The sequence below is a fragment of the Heloderma suspectum genome, chromosome 2, assembly GCF_057233095.1.
Source record: "Heloderma suspectum isolate Gila_16-S chromosome 2, 16-S_ref, whole genome shotgun sequence".
In the NCBI taxonomy this organism is placed as follows: domain Eukaryota; kingdom Metazoa; phylum Chordata; class Lepidosauria; order Squamata; family Helodermatidae; genus Heloderma; species Heloderma suspectum.
The window spans coordinates 144,032,379-144,050,793 of NC_139459.1; the positions used below are offsets into that span (position 1 = coordinate 144,032,379).

Sequence of the window (18,415 nt, forward strand, 5' to 3'; positions counted from 1 at the left end):
AATGTCTGACATGCAAAAACACAGTTGAGAATGCCTCACATCTGTTTTCTGTGTTGTACGTAACACTGCTCACAAAACAAACTGTATTTCCCCCCACAGAGCTTACAAGTGACTAAGATGAGGTCTAGTGATACGTGAAACTCGTATAAGAGGGCTGTTTGTACTCTGCCTGGCTGTAGACTGTTGTTCAATTTCGCAATCCACCTTGAGCAAAAAAAACCCCTAACCTGTATGAATTAGGCAAATGCAGCAAATGTATTGCATTCTTATTCCATCAGGCTATCCAACTTTTTCTGTTTTGTGTAATCAATAACAACCCAGCAGCGCCAGGGTCCATGAGCTGGGCACGGCCCTGAACACCCCTCTCCAGTCATCAGAAATGTATGCAGCTACCCTTCTGGCTTCTGAGACTGCAGCAGGCGTTGCAACCACACATTCAGGCATAAGACTTGCAAATGGTTCCACTGCTTGACTGGCAACAGTTTGTTAGGATTTCACACGGAGGCCTGTCCCAGCTGTAGAGACGAAGGGGACTGAGCTCTTGCCATGCCAAGCATATGCTCTACCAGCTAAGTGCAATGGTTCAGTTTCAAATATGTCCTCAAGATAATTTAGATTAAATTTGGCTAGTTTTTCTTGATCTAAAGAATGTCCTTCTGCTAAGCACAGGTATATAGGCATTATAGCAGATGATACATTCATATGTTGAATACTGCAGAACACATAACAGCCTTGCTGTTATAGCACTACTAGGGGAAAGCCGTTGCCAGTCCGCGGGCTCGCTCCTCTCGCGTCGCTTTACCGCACCGCGGGGTCCCCGTCCGAGGCAGCTTTCAGAATATTGAGAGATGGCAGGGGAGGCGGGGCTTGTGTGACGTCGACAGGGTAGTGGGCGGACTTCCTTCGCATGCTTATAAAGGGGGTTGGAAAACGGCTTCGCTGCTGCGCTCGTCGACCTGCTAGTCTCCTGTCAGGCCGCCGCCTCCTCCAGCAGCAGCAGCAGCAGCAGCAGCAGCAGCAGCAGCGCCACCGCCACCGCCACCATGGCACCCAGGAAATTCTTCGTGGGCGGGAACTGGAAAATGAATGGAGACAGGAAGAGCCTCGGGGAGCTGATCCAGACGCTCAACGGCGCCAAGATCCCTGCGGAGACGGGTGAGGGGAAGCTCCGAGCGGGTGGCGACGATGGGCGCGCGGAGGGCTGCAGCCCCGCGCACGCCTCCTCCGGAGCGAGCCCGCAGGAGCTCGGCGGGCTTGCTCCGGGGGAAGCGCGCGCGCGGGGCGGCTGGTGCCGGAGGGGGATGGGCCAGTGGCTGCCCGCGTGAGCTGCGGGAGGCGGACGAGGCCGCGGGGAACCGCCCTGGCGGCTCCCGCCTGCCCTCGCCCAAGGCCGCCCCGCAGCCGCCGCGCTTGGGAGGTGGCCTGAGAAAGGGCCCGCGTAACGCGGCGCCGGCAGCGCGGGAGCCGCGGAGGCCTCCGGCTCGGCCCCCTTCCGTGTTGGGGCTCGCTGCCGTCGTACTCGAGCGGGAGGTGCCTCGGCCGGAGCGGGAGGAGGCCCGCCTGCGCCGGCCGCCGCGTGCCCGCCTGCACGGACTCCCAGGCTTGGCTGGCGGGCCTGGCTGCCGCTCCCTCGCCCGGGCAAAGGTTGCAAAACCTCACCGGGATGGGCCCAAAGAAGCCCCCGGCGCAGCGCCTTTCGGCCCGGGAAGTGGCCTTTTCGCCGATCCTCCTCCTGTGCTAAGCAGCTTCTCGACCCGCAGAAAATGTTGGCAGGTGAAGCGTTCCCGCTGCTTCACTTCCACGCTGGGAAATGCTGCTTTGCTAAAGAAAAAAAATAAAAAATAAATCCGTACGTTTTAGTGTTTTCACTAAAGGAATTCAGTATAAGCATATAAATATGAAAAAAAAAATAGAGCGGCGGAGTCATCAGTATTCTATTCCGTTTACAGGTGCTTTGAGTTTGCCCTTGAAAAATGTCTGGGGGTCTGTTGAAGCAGGCAGCCTTCTAGCAGGCTCTCACTTGGCAGAGGCCATGAACAGAGGCCCCGTCCCTGCTCTGCAGAGCCAAACCGTGTAAACCCTCCATCTTTTGTTTTTGACTCACTGTGTTGGCAGGCCTAGACCCAGAGCCAGAAATACTGTAGCAGTGGGGAAGGCACCACAAAATTGCAAAGCCCAAAGCAACAAACTGACCGCGAAGTTAAATTATTTTAATAAAAGAAAAACCAGTTGGGTTTTCTTTAAGCGCCATGTGCTTATCAATCATCCTAGTGTTTTGTACTAGTCTGAAGATGGGGAGAGTGAGCAGGCTTACTCTGTTGAGCAATTGGATAAAATCCTGTCTGTGCATTTCCCCTTCTCTCTCTCTAACTAAAAGGAATGGATACTTTAAAAAAAGGAATAGTGAGAATTCAAGGAACAAGTCCAGAACATCCTAAGGGGAACTTCCTCTCCCCAGCCCCTGCCCCGTAGCAACAAATCCTTAGGGACCAGGCCTGCTTGTAATCACAGATCTGTCCTGACTACAGCAACTCTTCCATATTTAGAGACAGTCTTGCTGGGATCTATTAAGAGGGGGTGGAGATTACCAATGTGCCTTGTTTATGAACCACCCTGAGACATTGCTGCTGATCATGATGTGATGCTGAGCGAAATGGGGGCCATGCACAGATTTTATTAGTGAGAGCGATACTGAGGAAGGGGACTCAGTTGGTGACTAGCCTCCTCCCGTCCCCAGACCCTGTTTTTGTCTGTTTGGGGGTGGCATGATACCCAGTTCCTAGGCAATGAAGATTGTCTGTTTCTGTTTGTTCTGCTTGCCATAACTCTGCTAGAGGCGTTCCTCCCGTAGCATAGAGCTGGCAGTCCCAGTGCTAGAGGAAAAGTATGTCAGAGCTAAACGTTTCAATTGGTAGATCCTCTGCTATCCCTTTCAAATCAGAAACAGCAGCCTGCTTTCAATCCACCTTGCCCTTTCTGAAGTGGTATCCTGAAGAAATGTCAAAGGGTCTGGTGGAGAGGGGATCCTAAATTTAGGTTGTGGTACAGCTGCCAAAAATATCAGCTACTGTACTTGGAGTTGGAAATGTTATCCCTGTAGCCTGCTAAAGGTCAGGAGACAGGCCTCCAAATCATGCACATGGGGAAGATGATCCAGTTTATTGCCCCAGATACTCTTGTTATCTATATTCTGCTTTCTTAAAGGAGGGTGAGAAGTAGATTTTGAATATCTTTGGGCTTCCTACCTCAGATGCTTACATCGCTTACTGGAGGGAGTGCCATTGCAGTATCACAAATACAGACTGCGTTCTACCTTTCCCATAATTTGCCAGTCAATTAAACAGGATTTCCAACCATAGAACGTCTTGTATGACATTTAGAATGATGTTGCTGGCTGGACACTAAAGTCCCCACCCAGCCAGACCAGAAAAGGATTTCTGGGAGTGGACTTGCCCTGCTCTGACCCATGGGCTTTGCTTTTGCCAGTGCCCACTCTCCCCTCTCTCGCTATGTTTCCCACCATTTTTATAAGTGCCTAAGGGATCAATCCTATGGCCGCTACACAATGGCTAGATGGCCATAGGATAGCTGGTTTTCCAGGAACCAACCTTGGAGCCTGCACTCTTGAGGTTGGTTCCTGGAGAACTGACCTCCCCCCACTTTCATGCTGCCTCGGAGGCAGCGCGGAACAGCTCTGTGCTCCGCACTCGCAAGAGGAGCGCTGAGTGGCTGAAAAGGGGTGTTCCCAGAGGGCATTCCAGGGTGGGGAGAGCGGAAATGCCTGTACGACATATCCAATGTGTGGTACAGCAGCCTCTTCCCCCTCTGCCCTCCCGTGGCTAGACAGCCACAATCGGCTGTCTAGCCGCAAATGCAGGGCAGGAGAAGCGCAGAGGGAACAATCCCCTCCGTGCGTCTCCTGCCCTGCATTGGATAGGCGGTTGCCTCCGAGTTCGGAGGCAGTCGCCTATCTGAATAGGATTGTGCCCTAAAATATGAAAGTATCCTCTTGTAAATCACCTTGGAAGGATTTTTGTTCTGCAAGGCAGGATATAAAGTAATTAAAATAAATAGATTATATATGAAGTTGCTTTATATTGAATCCCACCATTGGTGCAGTACTATCTGTTTTGACTAGCAGTTTGAGACCCGAGTGCCGCGTGACGGAGTGAGCTCCCGTCTTCAGTCCCAGCTTCTGCCAGCCTAGCAGTTCGAAAGCAAGAAATTGCAAGTAGATAAATAGGTACCGCCTCGGCGGGAAAGGTAACAGCGTTCTGTGCACCTCGGTGTTCAGTCATGCCGGTCACATGACCACGGAAGCGTCTTCGGACAGCGCTGGCTCTTCGGCTTAGAAACGGGGATGAGCACCGCACCCTAGAGTCGGACACGACTGGTTGGGGACACCTTTACCTTTTTAGTTCTCCAGGATCTTGGGCAGAAATATATCTTTTCCAGGGCTGGCCCTCCCATAAGGCAGTCGCCTCAGGCAGCAGATGGTGGGAGGCAGCAGCAAGGTGTTGAAGGAGAGAGAGCTGTGGGCCATGCGGCCTGCCCTGCACTCCTAAGGTAGCGTACTGCTTTCATTTGTGGTGGATGATGCTGTCCCACTGACAGTGTCACAGAAAGATTCGACTACCAGTCCAACCAGCTTTTGTACGTGGAGCCAGGGAGGGGGCACCATCTTGCCCTTTGCCTTAGGCAACGCTGATCTCTTCCCAGCCCTGGCAGAATCTTTTTTAACTTGTGTGTGTTGCATCCCGCATGTGTTGCTCTGGCCCTCAGGCAGATTTTCTTTCAGGATTAGAACTGGCAACCAGGGCCATACAGAGCAGGAAGGAACTTGCCACACCTACCAAAGATGCCACTTGTACAGTTTCTGGATAGTCCAGGAACTAGGGTGCTGTGTCATTCTCATCCGGTTACGGGCAGCAGGATAAATACATATTTTTAGCTCACTAAACTGAACTGTCATAAAACAGTAGAATGTTACATTATGAGCAGCCTTAAGGGAAACTTCTCCTGTGTTTGATGCAATATAGCCTGGCTTCTACAACCTGGAGTTGGGAATCTTCTGCCTGCAGGCCTTCCAACAAACTGCATTAGGCGTGTGTGTGTGTGTGTGTGTGTGTGTGTGTGAGTGTGTGTGTGTGTGGCGGCCCTGCCCACTTTTTGCCCCACCCACTGTTGAAATGCAGCCTCTGAAAGGTTAGTCACAAGGGAATGTGTCCCTTAGGCCGAAAAAGGTTCCCCACCCCCACTCTACACCAAAAAGTGTTGTTTATCTTCCTTTTTTCTTTCTACTCTCTCTCTGCTGACTAGGGAAGGCTAGTTGCCAGTTTCAAATTTTTGGAAGCTTCAGCCGTGGCAACCCAAAGATGGATTGCTCCTGTACCCGGTATTCAGACCCTAGATATGAATTTTGCCCTAATCTCCAGAGCCCACACACAGTCTAACCTTGTAAAAAAGATTTTTGGAATCCGTTGTGAATGATGCCCAGAACTGGCTGATTAGCGACTGGCCTTACCGCCTCCTTGTTCTCTATAGGCTTTTCTATAAGCCTTCTCTAGAGGCTTTTCTTTTTCTCCTTGTTCTCTAGAGGCTTTTCTAGAGGCTACTTTTGCCTGTGCCTTGTAACAGCAGATTTATGTGCAGCTATTAGTAGTAGATGGTGTTTATCTCCATGCTGTGATAAGTATCACCTGATGATTTCTTCAGGTCAAGTGGCTGTTAAAAGCACAACACTAGGCCAGACTAGCTTTTTTTGGCTGGTTTCTTTCTGAGCTGCGGAAAGACGGGTACTCTATGTAGGCTGAGGAGAGGAACATGGGGAGAGATCGGAACCACTGGGATACGAGGCAAATTCTTCCACACGGATCCTCCTCCTTCAGCTTCCTGAAAGTCTTCCCCAGGTCCATCTCATTCTGACTTGCCCCATATTTATTCAGAACCACTTTCTTCCCTCCACAGTCTGTGGCTCCATCTCAGCTGTGTCCCCTGTATCCACAGGTAGAACTTCTCTGTGCATCTGCTTGGGAGTAATGCCCCTATGGGAAGGGACGCCAGTGCACTACTGCAAATACAAGCAGACCTGTTTGAATATATAATAGGCGTATGCACGCTACAGACAAATTGAACAATTGTGCCCCTTTTCAGGGTTCCTGGGAGAAGCTATAACAGTTAAAATGCTGTTAAACTAACTTAGATTTATAGTGTAAATATGGCCACAGGGGCCCTTGGTGATCAAGGGGCTTGAGCAGCCCACCTGTGAGGAAAGGTTACAGCATTTGGGGTTCAGCTTGGAAAAAAAGGCAAGTAAGGGATATGATAAAGGTGTATAACATTATGCATGGTATGGAGAAAGTGGATCCCTGAATACTGGAACTCAGGGGTATCCAACGAAGCTAAACTTTGGGAGACTCCAGGCAGATGAAAAGAAGTACTTCTTCACTCACTGCATAGTTTAAGTACCATAAAATGTAGTGGATGGCTTTAAAAGGGTTACTTTAATAGGCAGCCTCCATGACACTATCAGTGGCTACTAGGCATGATGGCCATCTGTTCTCTCCAGTGTCAGAGGCCGTATAACTCTGAATATAGCTGCTGGGGGACTTTAGCGGGAGGGTGCTGCTGCACTCATGTCCTGCTCGTGGGCTTCCTGTGGGCATCTGGTTGGTCACAGTATGATCAGAATGCTAGCCTAGATAAGCCTTCAGTCTGATCCAGTCCGGCTCTTCTTCTGTACCTTCAAAGTCTGACCAGCAAACAAAGATTGGCTGACTTTTCTAATTAACAGAATTCTATTCATTTCAACTTCAACCCACCCTATTCCACAGACTTATGGCAGCTTATGACGTTTAATACTACTGCTTCCATGGCTTCTCCCTCCCAATTCCATATCACTGGCAAACCAACAGTGACTGATGAAGAGCACAGCGTCCCCAGGCAAAGCCCCAGCCCAAAGCATATGGTAATTGGGCCAGTGAAAACCCTACAGCACAGGAGGATGGGAGGTGAGGGCAATGACCTCTCAGTGAGAGTGAAGCTTGCAGGCTCAGAGACTGGCATGGGAAAGGCAGCTCCCTGTGTAGCAGGCAGCCACCATCACATTGGGCCTGTGCCTCTTCCACAGGGATGCTGGGCTTGGACTGACCACTGATTGATGCCTCTGGGGGCTTTCTGGGTCCCAGTCAGCCCCTTCATGTCACTGGAGAAGCATAGGTGTCGAGGGGAGGTTGTGGGGCAGCCAGTTCAAGTTGTATTATGAAAAGGGAGGTGTACTGGGGAAAGGCGTTGGACAGAGCAGCAGCTGTGCCTGCTGTGCTGTGCTGTCCTCTCCAGTTCCCCTCTGCCTGGGGACGTTGTGCTCTTCATCAGTCACTGTTGGTTTGCCAGTGATATGGAATTGGGAGGGAGAAGCCATGGAAGCAGTAGTATTAAACGTCATAAGCTGCCATAAGTCTGTGGAATAGGGTGGGTTGAAGTTGAAATGAATAGAATTCTGTTAATTAGAAAAGTCAGCCAATCTTTGTTTGCTGGTCAGACTTTGAAGGTACTGGTTTTAGACTAGAACACACACACAGTTTAGTATAGATTTTGTTTTTCTGACTACAACTGCTTTGAAGGGAGGGGATGCTGACACTTGGAACAGATTTCAACCCCGCTGGAAAACCAGATGAAGCGACAGTTGAACCCCAGTCAAAGTTAGATGATATTTGAGGAGGTATGGGAAGAAAGCGTTGTGTAGCAAAGCTCTGCCTTCATTATTCTCAGTTTCCCAGCATTATCCCAAAGACCCTTGCTGGGTTACAGTATCCTTTGCCTTGTTCTATCCGGACACTATCCTTGTGAGGTAGGCTGAGCTGAGAGCTAGTGACTTTAATTCAAGGATGGGCCATGTGTGGCCTTAGGTTTGCACGTGGCCTTCAGTCTAATTTCAGAAGCCCTGTGCAATCGATCAGTTCAGACAACTAGCAAAGCAAAGCTGTCCCTCTCCTAGCAGCATGCTGGGTGAAGAGGAGGGAGGAAGGAGAGAGAGAAGGGGGTGGCCCTGTCCACCACTGACTTGGGCCCTTGGCCCAATAGATTACCACCTAGGAAATGTGGCCTTGGACAGAAAAAAGGTTCCCCATCCCTGCTTTAATTAATTGATGTGTGCAGCAACAGCAGCAGTGTGTTGGAGGTGGGGGTGCTTTTCAGCATGGTACCCATAAGCCACAAAGACAGGGGGCAGGTAAGGGGTGGTGGGGCTTGCTTGCCCACGGTTACTCTATGAACTTCATGGCTGAGCAGGACATTTGGGCAGAAGTGTGAGGCAAGTGAATGGTGAGTTGGGCTTGGGGTGGGAAGCATTTGTAGCTGAGAGCACACTAGGAGTGTCTGCTTTATCCCAGCTACTCTTCTCTCTCTTTCCTCAGAGGTTGTTTGTGGTGCCCCCTCCATCTACCTTGACTTTGCCCGCCAGAAGCTTGATGCCAAGATTGGCGTGGCTGCACAGAATTGTTACAAGGTGCCTAAGGGAGCTTTCACAGGAGAAATCAGGTGAGCCTCCTGGGGTTCTGGGGCCACTGGCCACAAAGGCTTGGCTGCTGCTGCTGGTGTCTTGTAGTAGCTGAAATAGTGTGGTCTCCTTCTTTTCCAGCCCAGCCATGATCAAGGATGTTGGTGTCACCTGGGTGATCTTGGGACACTCTGAGCGGAGGCATGTCTTTGGCGAATCAGATGAGGTGGGTGATCTTGTGGTTTTGTTTCTTCCCCTCTCCACCGCTGGCTGTGGAATGGTGGGGATTTGTCTGTAGCAGAGACAAGTGGTGAGATTTCATGGCCTTTATGGGCCTGACACTGTGTTTCTGCACCTTTCCTAGCTCATTGGGCAGAAGGTGGCCCATGCCCTGGCTGAAGGTCTCGGTGTCATTGCCTGCATTGGCGAGAAACTGGATGAGCGAGAGGCTGGCATCACAGAGAAGGTGGTATTTGAACAGACCAAGGCTATCGCTGGTAAGAGGGCACTGGGGAATTCTCTGGCAGCTGTTGCAGCTAGTTTTGTTAGTTTTAAATCTCATAGTAGAGAGGAGGCTCTCATTTCTCACTAGCCTGCCCACCATTCTTACTAGTTGCATCAAAAGATCCTACAAAATTATGGAACTAGAACAGAAGCTTTTGTGGGTTTGAACTGAGCAAAAGGAAACATTGATTTGCAAAACTCAGCTGTTGTACTTCAAAATAGCTAGACAAATGGTTTAGTAATGGTCAGTAAATGTCATGCAAACTCATGCTTGGAGGTCTATAAACCTCTGGTTAGCAGCCAATTTAAGTGAATCAGATCCTATCCATCATTACTTTGCCTTCTGGGCACATTAATGTCACTGTGACAGAAAGGGCTCCAGAGTTAGAGGGGCCATTTGTATGAATGATAGTTGGATGTTTTTAGTCCCTTAATATTTTGATTTGTTTTAACAAAGGCTAAAAATAGCATGTTAAAGACCAGTATACCCCTTGCACCTGGCCTCCTAAATAATGTTCCCTGTCTCCTCTCTTGTTCCCAGATAATGTGAAGGACTGGAGCAAAGTGGTTCTTGCCTATGAGCCAGTTTGGGCCATTGGAACTGGTAAAACTGCAACTCCCCAGCAGGTATGGTTATAGTTAGAGAGGAAGTGCTTCCAAATCTTGTTTCCCTTTTGTAAGATGGTTTGTATGGAAGGGTGGAAAATAACCCTTTGTCCCACTTCCAAAGACATGCCACTTGTACAAACTAAACAGGACTGATAACCCTTACTGGTTGCAGTAATACAATTCTTACATTGCTACAGGCCCAGGAAGTTCATGAGAAGTTGAGGGGCTGGCTGAAGAGTCACGTGTCTGATGCTGTTTCACAATCAACTCTAATCATCTATGGAGGTAAATGGAATTCTCCCTTCCCAGTGCAGAAAGCAAATTTGTTGAGAATTTGCCCTTTTGCCTGTTGGCTGCATAGCAAACATCCAGTTTCTGGTGCCTGTAAAACAGAATTTTGATTGGGGACAAAGTTACTTTACCATTCCTCGTAGTTAGCCAGCAATACATTGAAGGGGCCATAGCTCGGTGGTAGAGCCTGGCCAGATGGACAAATCCTCCCAACACACATTAATACCTCAGGTGGGGTATGCAAAGTTCTAAAAAGGAAGGTGAGGATGAATCATGTTTCCTTTTTATGGAAAAATAAGCATCTTAGAAGTTTATAAACATTTGCAGATAGACCTGTGAATGTTCACAGTCAGAATAACACCACAGAGAAATGTTAAGGCTTTGTTAGAGGCAAACCATGAACGGTAGAGTGCTGAGGGAGATAACGGCAGTGAGAGGCCGCTGGTCATTATGGGGGTGGGCAGCACAACAAGGTGTTGGTTGCTTTCAAGTTGTCTCCCATATGAGAGTAGCCTTCGTGGAAGTCCCCCTGGGTTGAAGGTACTGCTGAATGCCAGATCGGTGAACAGCCATCTGGGACTTGATCCTGGATGAGCATGCTGACCTGGTCTGTATTATGGATACCTGGTTGGATAAGACTGGGTGACAGAATCTCTCCCAGCTTTGCTCACCTGGGTTCTCCATGTTGCAGCAGGCAAGCCCTGGGGGGCGGGGAGGCAGAGTTGCGGTGGTCTATTGTGATTCTGTCCCCCTGACCTGGTGCCCCTATCCTGCAGTCTTCCAGTTTTGAGTGTGAATATCTGTAGGTGGGTGTTGAGGACAGTGTTGGGATTCTGTCCAACGGTCTCCTTTTCTGAGTTAGCTTGGGTGGTCTCAGGCCTGTTGCTGGAGTCTCTTCAGCTTATTGTGCTGGGGGAATTCAACACACATGCTGAAGCCTTGTAAGTGGCTCAGGATTTAATGGCAACCATGGGTCTGTCGCAGTTAGTATCTGGCCCCACTCATTTAGCAGGGAACACACTAGATCTGGTTTTCTATGTTGGGTAGGATGATGGCGATCAGGGCGGTGGAACTTTCTATGGTTCCGTTGTCATGGAGAGATCACTATCTGGTGGGGTTTAGACCTACTAAGACCCAGAGCCTCTTCAGGTGCAGGGGGTCAATTAAGCCAGCCCAGGAGATTGCTGGATCTGGATGGCTTTCTGGTGGCTCTTGGGGATTTTCCTGTCACTTTGGCAGGCAATTATATTGACTGGAGAAATGGTCCGAGTGTTTGAAATGATCGCTCCTGAGCATCCTCTCCCACTGAGTAGAGCCAAAAGAGCTCCCTGCTTTTTTAGAGAGCAGGGTGCGCTGAAATTAACGAGACATCAACTAGAGCAGCAGTTGGCAGAAAACTTGAAATGAATCTGATCGACCACAGGTTAGATCTCATTTGGAAACCTACTCCATGGTAGTGAGGGTGGTGAAGATATTATACTCCTTAGCAGCCACTGTGCCTGCAAAGACTTGCTCAGCTGAGCTTTTTCAGGTGGTCAAAGGCCTATTACACTGTGACCCACAAGAACAAGAGGTGGACTACTCAATAGTCCATTGTGAACAAATTTCACAACACTTTGGCCCCTGCTTGTCTGATAATAATGGATCCTGCATAATTTGTGCAATCCAAAGATGTGGACAGGGTCCTTGGAGAAGTAAGGCCTACCACTTGTGTGCTGGGCCCTTGCCCTTCCTGGTTTATAAAAGCACCCAGGGGGAGACTGGCTAAGTGGGAAAGGGCAGTGGTGAATGCCTGTGTATGGCAATGTATGATTCTATCTTGCCTAAAAGAGGCTGTGGTAAGACCTCTGTGTTTTGGGGGGGGGGGTTTAAACCTCCCTGAACCCCACTGTATTGGATAATTTCCAGCTGGTCTCCAATATTCCATTCTTGAGCAAGGTATTGGAGCATGTGGTGGATCCTCAGCTCCAGGGATTTGGGGATGAGGCAGTTTATCTAGATCCATCTGGCTCTAGATAAATCTCAGTCTGGTGTCAGATCTGGTAATGGGACAGAGACTGCTTTGGTTATCTTGGTGGATGATCTATGTTGGGAAGTGGACAAGGGGAGCATGTCCCTGTTGGCTCTGCTTTACTTCTCAGTGGCTTTTGATACCATTGACCATGATACCCTTCTCAGACATCACTATTATATGGTGGCCCCTGTCCTTCTTGCGTTGGACGATTTCCGAAGGTGGTACTGGGGGATTCCTGTTCAATTCCATGGCTATACCTCAGGGTTCCATCTTATCCCTGATGCTATTTAATATATACATGAAACCACTGGGAGAGATTGTTTGGAGTTTGGGAGTTCACTGTCACCAATATGCTGATGACACCCAACTCTATCTCTCTTTTTCATCTAAATCCAATCAAGCTGTTTGTGTTCTAAATCAGTGTCTGATATCAGTAATGGACTGGATGAGGATGAACAAATTGAAGCTTAATCCAGACAAAGAGGGGCTTCTGGTTAGTCAAAAGGCATATCGGAATAGGGATTCAGCCTGAGCTGGATGGGGTTACACCCCTGCGAAGACTCGGGCTTGCAGTCTGGGTGAACTCCTGAACTTGGCTCTGAACCTGGATGCCCAGGTTTCTGTGGAGACGGCAACCTCACCGGTTACTACAAATGTGTGATCTGGCCACGGTCATGCAGGTTTTGAATGCTGCGACCAGATTGTTGACTGGGGCCAGTTACAGGAAGCATGTGATTCCCTTATTATAACAGCTTCACTAGCTACCGGTCTGTTTTCAGGCCCAATTCAAAGTGCTAGTTATGACCTTTAAAGCCCTATGCAGCCTGGGACCTGGCTACATGAAAGACTGCCTTCTCCCATAAGAGTCTAGCCAGTTTTTTAAGATATTCGGAGGAGCCACCTTCAGAAGTGTGTTTGATGGTGAAATGAGAGAGGCCCTTCTGGGTGGTTGCTAAGTTCCCATTATTGTTACCTGCCTTGAGCACCATTTCCTTGGTGGAAAAGTGGGGTACAAATCAAATAAATAAGTGGAAAAGTACCTGAAAGGAAAAGTGGTCTGAGTCACTGATACACATGACAGTATAAATAGAAAAGGATGTCATGGTAAATTCTCAATTTGCATGTTTTATGTTTCTAAATGTTACATTCAGTATTAATAACTATTTTAAAAATAGGTACTAAATAAGCAATTAGAATAGGTGGTGCACTACTGGGTTTAGCATTTTGAAACATACATTGAGAAAGGGCACAGTTTTAAGTGTAGACTGCACATACTGCTACTCCAAGTCTTCTGATAATTGGCTGATAGAGACATACTCATAGAGCAGGGGTGCAAAGAGTGCATGCCACAGACTGCATGCCCTCAGGAAAAAAACGGGGTGGTGGTGGAGGGAAAATGCTCTAGGAATGATCTCTTATGATTCTTGCCATAGAAGCCTCGTTTCTGGAGCAACTGAGGAAGCAGTGCTGGAAGTTTTCTCCCTGCTTCTAGGACTCTTTAAGAACTGGAGCTTCTATGGCAGGAACCATAGAGCCTGTTTCTAGAGTGTTTTCCCCCTTCTGTTCTGTTTTTTTTTTTTTCTGAAAAGGTTCCTTGTAACAAAGTGTGGGATGTTGGGATCCTTCAGCAAGAGAGTGGATTAGAGGAGGGAGAAAGGCTAGGAGCCAGGATCCTGGATGGCTGCTGGGTGTCCTGAGGACTGAGGTTTCTGGGAGGAGTGTTGGTTTTATCAATCAAAACAGATGTCTAGCATCTGAAATGCTCCTGGGGCGGAAGTTGGATGAGTGGAGAGTGAGAGCGCGTCTGTGAGAGAGAGTTTAATGTGAATGTGAGTGCATTCACATGTGCAGCCTCTGCCATCCCAGATGCACAATGCAGTCCTCAGGGCCAAAAAAATATGCTGCCACCCCGTCTTAGAGGTTAAGTACACATTGCACACTAGTTTTATTTATTTAAGAGGATTTATAACCCATCTTTCCCACATAAACACAGCATTTGGCATGGCTAATACAGGGTGCTTGAAAATGATAGACCCAATTTCAAAACAGCATATTTCACAATGGCAACAGGTTACAATTACTCCAAAAGTTACAAACGGTTTAATGCGTTATCAGGTTTTACAAACCGTTTTATAAATGCTCTATGTGCCCTCCACCTGCTGTATGGACAATATCGAGACGATAGTTGAATTCGTGGGCTACGCTGAGAACTCTCTTGAATTCTTATGTTTTCCTCTGAAGTGTGTGGTCGCCCTGTGCTCTTCCCCTTTGAAACACATGCTGCACCGCAGTTGCGGATTCAGTCTTGCTGAACTGCAGAATGCAAGACGCCTTGTGTTGCGGGGTCGCCATCTTGCGCATGACTGAGGCTAGGGGCTGTTTGTGCGCTGAGAGAGTTTGTGCGCCATCTAGCGGTAATCATTTGAAACTCTATGCCCTGCCCTTTCAAGTGGTAAGAGTTTCATTCATGGGCAGTTCGTGGTTGCAGAGATACAGCGATTTCAAATCAGGTCCATCTTTTTGAAACACCCTGTATATTTAACTGTGCTGTGCCACCTTATTTTAAAAGCAAAGTTACTCTGAGAGGAAGCAGTTCAGAGCACGAAGCAGGGGAAAGAAGTGGTGCTTAGCCCTTTCTCTGCCAGAGGGGTAATTTTGCAGTACCAAAACACCAGGCAGCAAAAGGATTAACACTCCCTCCCCTGTCATGTCTTTGCTCTAAGGCTGCAATTTTATACACACCTGGGAGTAAGGCCCATTGAACTCAATGAGTTCTTCCCAAAGTGGCTTTGCTGTAAAAAGCATCAGAGTGCTACCACAAAAATTAGCCTTGGGAATACCATGTAGCGGAAGACCTTCTATTTTATAATCCTGATATGCTGTGTTTTTCTTCTTCTTAGACCCCTGTTATTTAAACAATGGGATTGTATTCCTTACAGGTTCAGTCACTGGTGGCAACTGCAAAGAACTGGCCTCCCAGCATGATGTGGATGGTTTCCTTGTTGGTGGCGCCTCCCTGAAGCCTGAATTTGTAGATATCATCAATGCAAAACACTGAAACCTACTCTGCAGGGTCTGGGGTGGGGTGGGATGGGGAGCCATCATGGTCTGGGGATAAATACTGTAAAAAGATATGCCCGCCCTCTGTACTCAAGTAAAACCGTCTTGCCCTCAAATCCACGCTTACTGTTAATTGTTAACTCTGCTGCTAAACACGACAGTTGCCAAGACGCTTACTGGTTAGCTTGAAAGCCTTTGTAAAGGTACAGTTTTGTTCACTTCCCCTGTACTTGTGGGTGGAATTTCCTGCCTTGTTCTTGCCCCCATAGGCTAGTCAGAGGGTTGCTTTCTGACCAGTGTCTATAGTGTTGCTCTAGGGCCACCTGCCTTGCTGGGGGAGTGGTGTCTCCTTGTTTCAGCCAATTTGGAGTCTGTGCCTAGTGGCTTGTATTGTTTGTAAGATGTCTGTCTGTCCGTCCCATGTTCCGTAAGCCAACAATGAACAGAAATAAACAAAGGGAAAGTATAATTTTTGACAGAACTATTATTGCAGTGTGGGACTAGAACTACCGTGCAACCCCGAGGGTCTCAAATGAGGTGTTGTTACAGGCAGAAGATTCGCAAATGCCTGAACACAACTTGGTTGCACTGTTGGTGATCCTCAACCCATCAACATCTTGGGCAAAGTTGCTGTAATTGGACACTGCCGCTACTTTCTGATGTTACGAAAATGACTCCGCTACTGACCTACCTCTGAGCATATCTGCGGCCCTCCATATACCTTGGACTACAATGCCCATAATACTGAGCATTGGCCATGCTGGCTTGGGTTGATGGAAGTTGTAGTCCAACACATCAGGAAAGTACCAGATAACCTAACTCTGGAGTATATCAAACATATTCAAGGGTGAGCATTCTAGTAAGACTGCCATGTCTCCGGGTTTGAAGTGACATTTTGGGAGTTGCCTCCTCAGGATGCCCGCTTATGTAGGGGGCAAGGAGCAAGAGGGCCGAATATTTGCCAACTGGCTTAAGAGCTTTTACCATTCAGTCTGCCCCTCCCAACATGTCTATGACGCTAATTTTATTTTTCAACTGAAGCATCCCACCATCCATACGGTGTACAAAAAGACAATAGGCAAGTTATAACCATAATTTTCTTGCGCAAAAACAATATTCCCCAATCCACAGAATGTCCTAAAAGACAGTAGGCAAGCCATCGCGATGGCCCACTCAATCTGTTTCACCAAGCTGGGTTTCACAGAGGCCCTGATTCCTGCCTGGGAAGCCGAGTCTCCGCAAGACTAACCCTAACTTGCGACTTAACCCTAATTTTCTTGTGCAACGGAAACCTCCCCCCGTCCAAACGGTGTACGAAAAGAAAGTAGGCAAGCTATCCCCATGGCCCACTCAGTCTGTTTCACCAAGCTAGGCTACACCGAAGCCCAGCATCCTACCTGGGAAGAAATGTCTCCCGAATCCTAACCCTAACTCTAGTTTCAACCCTAACTTTTTGTGCAACAGAAACATCCCCCCATGGACATGGTGTACTAAAACGGAGTGGGGAAGCCTACCCGGTGGACCACTCAGTCTGTTTCACCACGCTGGGCTTCAAAGAGACCCTGGTTCCTGCCTGGGAAGCCAGGTCTCTCCAACCCTAACCCTAACTTGGGTCTTAACCCTAATTTTCTTCTGAAACTGACACATCCCCCTGTCCATATGGTGTACAAAAAGACCGTAGGAAAGCCATCCGAGTGGCCCATTCAGTCTGTTTCACCAAGCTAGGCTACACTGAAGCCCTGGTTCCTGCCCGGGAAGCCCAGCCTCCCGAACCCGAACTTGAGTCTTAATCCCAATTTTGTTATACAACGGAAACCTCCCCCCATCCATACGGTTTAGAAAAAGTCAGTAGGCAAGCCATCCTGATGGCTCACTAAATCTGTTTCACCATGCTAAGCTTTACCGGGGCACTCGTTCCTCCCTGAGAGGCGCAGTCTCCCCAACACTAACCCTAACTTGGGTCTTAACCGTAATTTTCTTGTGCAACTGTAATATCCCCCCATCCAGACAGTGTGCTAAAAGAGAGTAGGCAAGGAATCCTGATGGCCCATTCAGTCTGTTCCACGGAGGCCCTCCTACCTGCCTGGGACGCCAAGTATCCCCAACCCTAACCCTAATTTGGGTCTTATTCCTAATTTTCTGGTGCAACTGGAACATCCCCCCGTCCATACGGTGTACAAAAAGGATAGTATGAAAGCCATCCCGATGGCTCTCGATCAGTTTCACCAAGCTAGGCTGCACCGAAGCCCTGGATCCTGCCTGTGAAGCCCAGTCTCCCGAACCCTAACCCAAACGTGAGTTTTAACCTTAATTTTCTTGTGCAACTGAAACAACCCCCTGTCCATATGGCGTACACCAAAACAGAAGGCAGGCCTAGCCTTCACAGAGGCCCTGGTTACTTTCTGGGAAGCACAGTCTCCCCAACCCAGCCCTAACTTGGGTATTAATCCTAATTTTCTTGTGCAACTGAAACATCCCCTCGTCCATACAGCGTACAAAAAGACAGTAGGCAAGCCATCCTGATGGCCCACTCAGTCTGTTTCACCAGGCTCGGCTTCATCGAGGCCGTAGTTCCTGCCTGGGAAGCCCAGCCTCCAGAACCCGAACCCTAATTTGGGTCTGAATGCTAATGTTCTTGTGCAACGGAAACATCCCCCCATGGACACGGTGTACTAAAACGGAGTAGGGAAGCCATCCTGGTGGCCCACTCCAGTCTGTTTCACCACCCTAGGCTTCACAGAGGGTCTGGTTCCCTCCAGGGAAGCCTAGCCTCCCCAACCTTAACCCTGACTTGGATCTTACGCCTAATTTTCTTGTGCAACTGAAACATCTCCACGTCCATACGGTGTACAAAAAGTCAATAGGTAAGCCATGCTGATGTCCCACTCAGTCTGTTTCACCCGGCTAGGCTACACCGAAGCCCAGGATCCCCAACCCTAACCCTAACGAGTCTTAACCCGAATTTTCTTGTGCAACTGAAACATCCCCCTTTCAGCATGCTGTATGAAAATGCAGCAGGTGAGCCATCCTGATGGCCCACTCAATCTGTTGCAACAAGCAAACCTTCACAGAGGCCCTGGTTCCTGGGTGGGAAGCCAGGTCTTCCCACCCCTAACCCTATCTTGAGTTATAACCATAATTTTCTTGCGCAAAAACAATATTCCCCAATCCATATCATGTCCTAAAAGGCAGTAGGAAAGCCATCCTGATGGCCTACTCCATCTGATTCACCAAGCTAGGTTTCACAGAGGCCCTGGTTCCTGCCTAGGAAGCCGAGTCTCCCCAACCCTAACCCTAACTTGAGTCTTCTTAACCCTAATTTTCTTGTGCAACTGAAATGAACCCCTGTCCATAAGGTGCACTTAAATGGAGTTGGGAAGCCATCCCGGGGGCCCACTCAGTCTGAATCACCAAGCTGGGCTTCACAGAGGCCCTGCATC

The 18,415-nt window shown here is 48.7% G+C and overlaps 1 protein-coding gene across 1 annotated transcript; it reads left to right on the forward strand.

The window, feature by feature from the left end:
* The first annotated feature begins 941 nt into the window (after positions 1-941).
* TPI1 (triosephosphate isomerase 1) lies at positions 942-15,444 on the forward strand. The gene is made up of 7 exons (XM_084835197.1): positions 942-1,155; positions 8,415-8,538; positions 8,639-8,723; positions 8,862-8,994; positions 9,543-9,628; positions 9,808-9,895; positions 14,855-15,444. Exons 1-7 carry the CDS (start codon positions 1,044-1,046, stop codon positions 14,971-14,973), a joined length of 747 nt encoding a protein of 248 aa, XP_084691323.1. The 5' UTR covers positions 942-1,043; the 3' UTR covers positions 14,974-15,444.
* The last annotated feature ends 2,971 nt before the right edge of the window (positions 15,445-18,415 follow it).

Coding starts and splice junctions, on each gene's coding strand:
- TPI1 (XM_084835197.1), top strand. CDS start 1,044: ATGGCACCCAGGAAATTCTTCGTGGGCGGGAACTGGAAAATGAATGGA. Junction 8,539..8,638: donor GCTTTCACAGGAGAAATCAG/GTGAGCCTCCTG, acceptor CTTCTTTTCCAG/CCCAGCCATGATCAAGGATG. Junction 8,724..8,861: donor TCTTTGGCGAATCAGATGAG/GTGGGTGATCTT, acceptor CACCTTTCCTAG/CTCATTGGGCAGAAGGTGGC.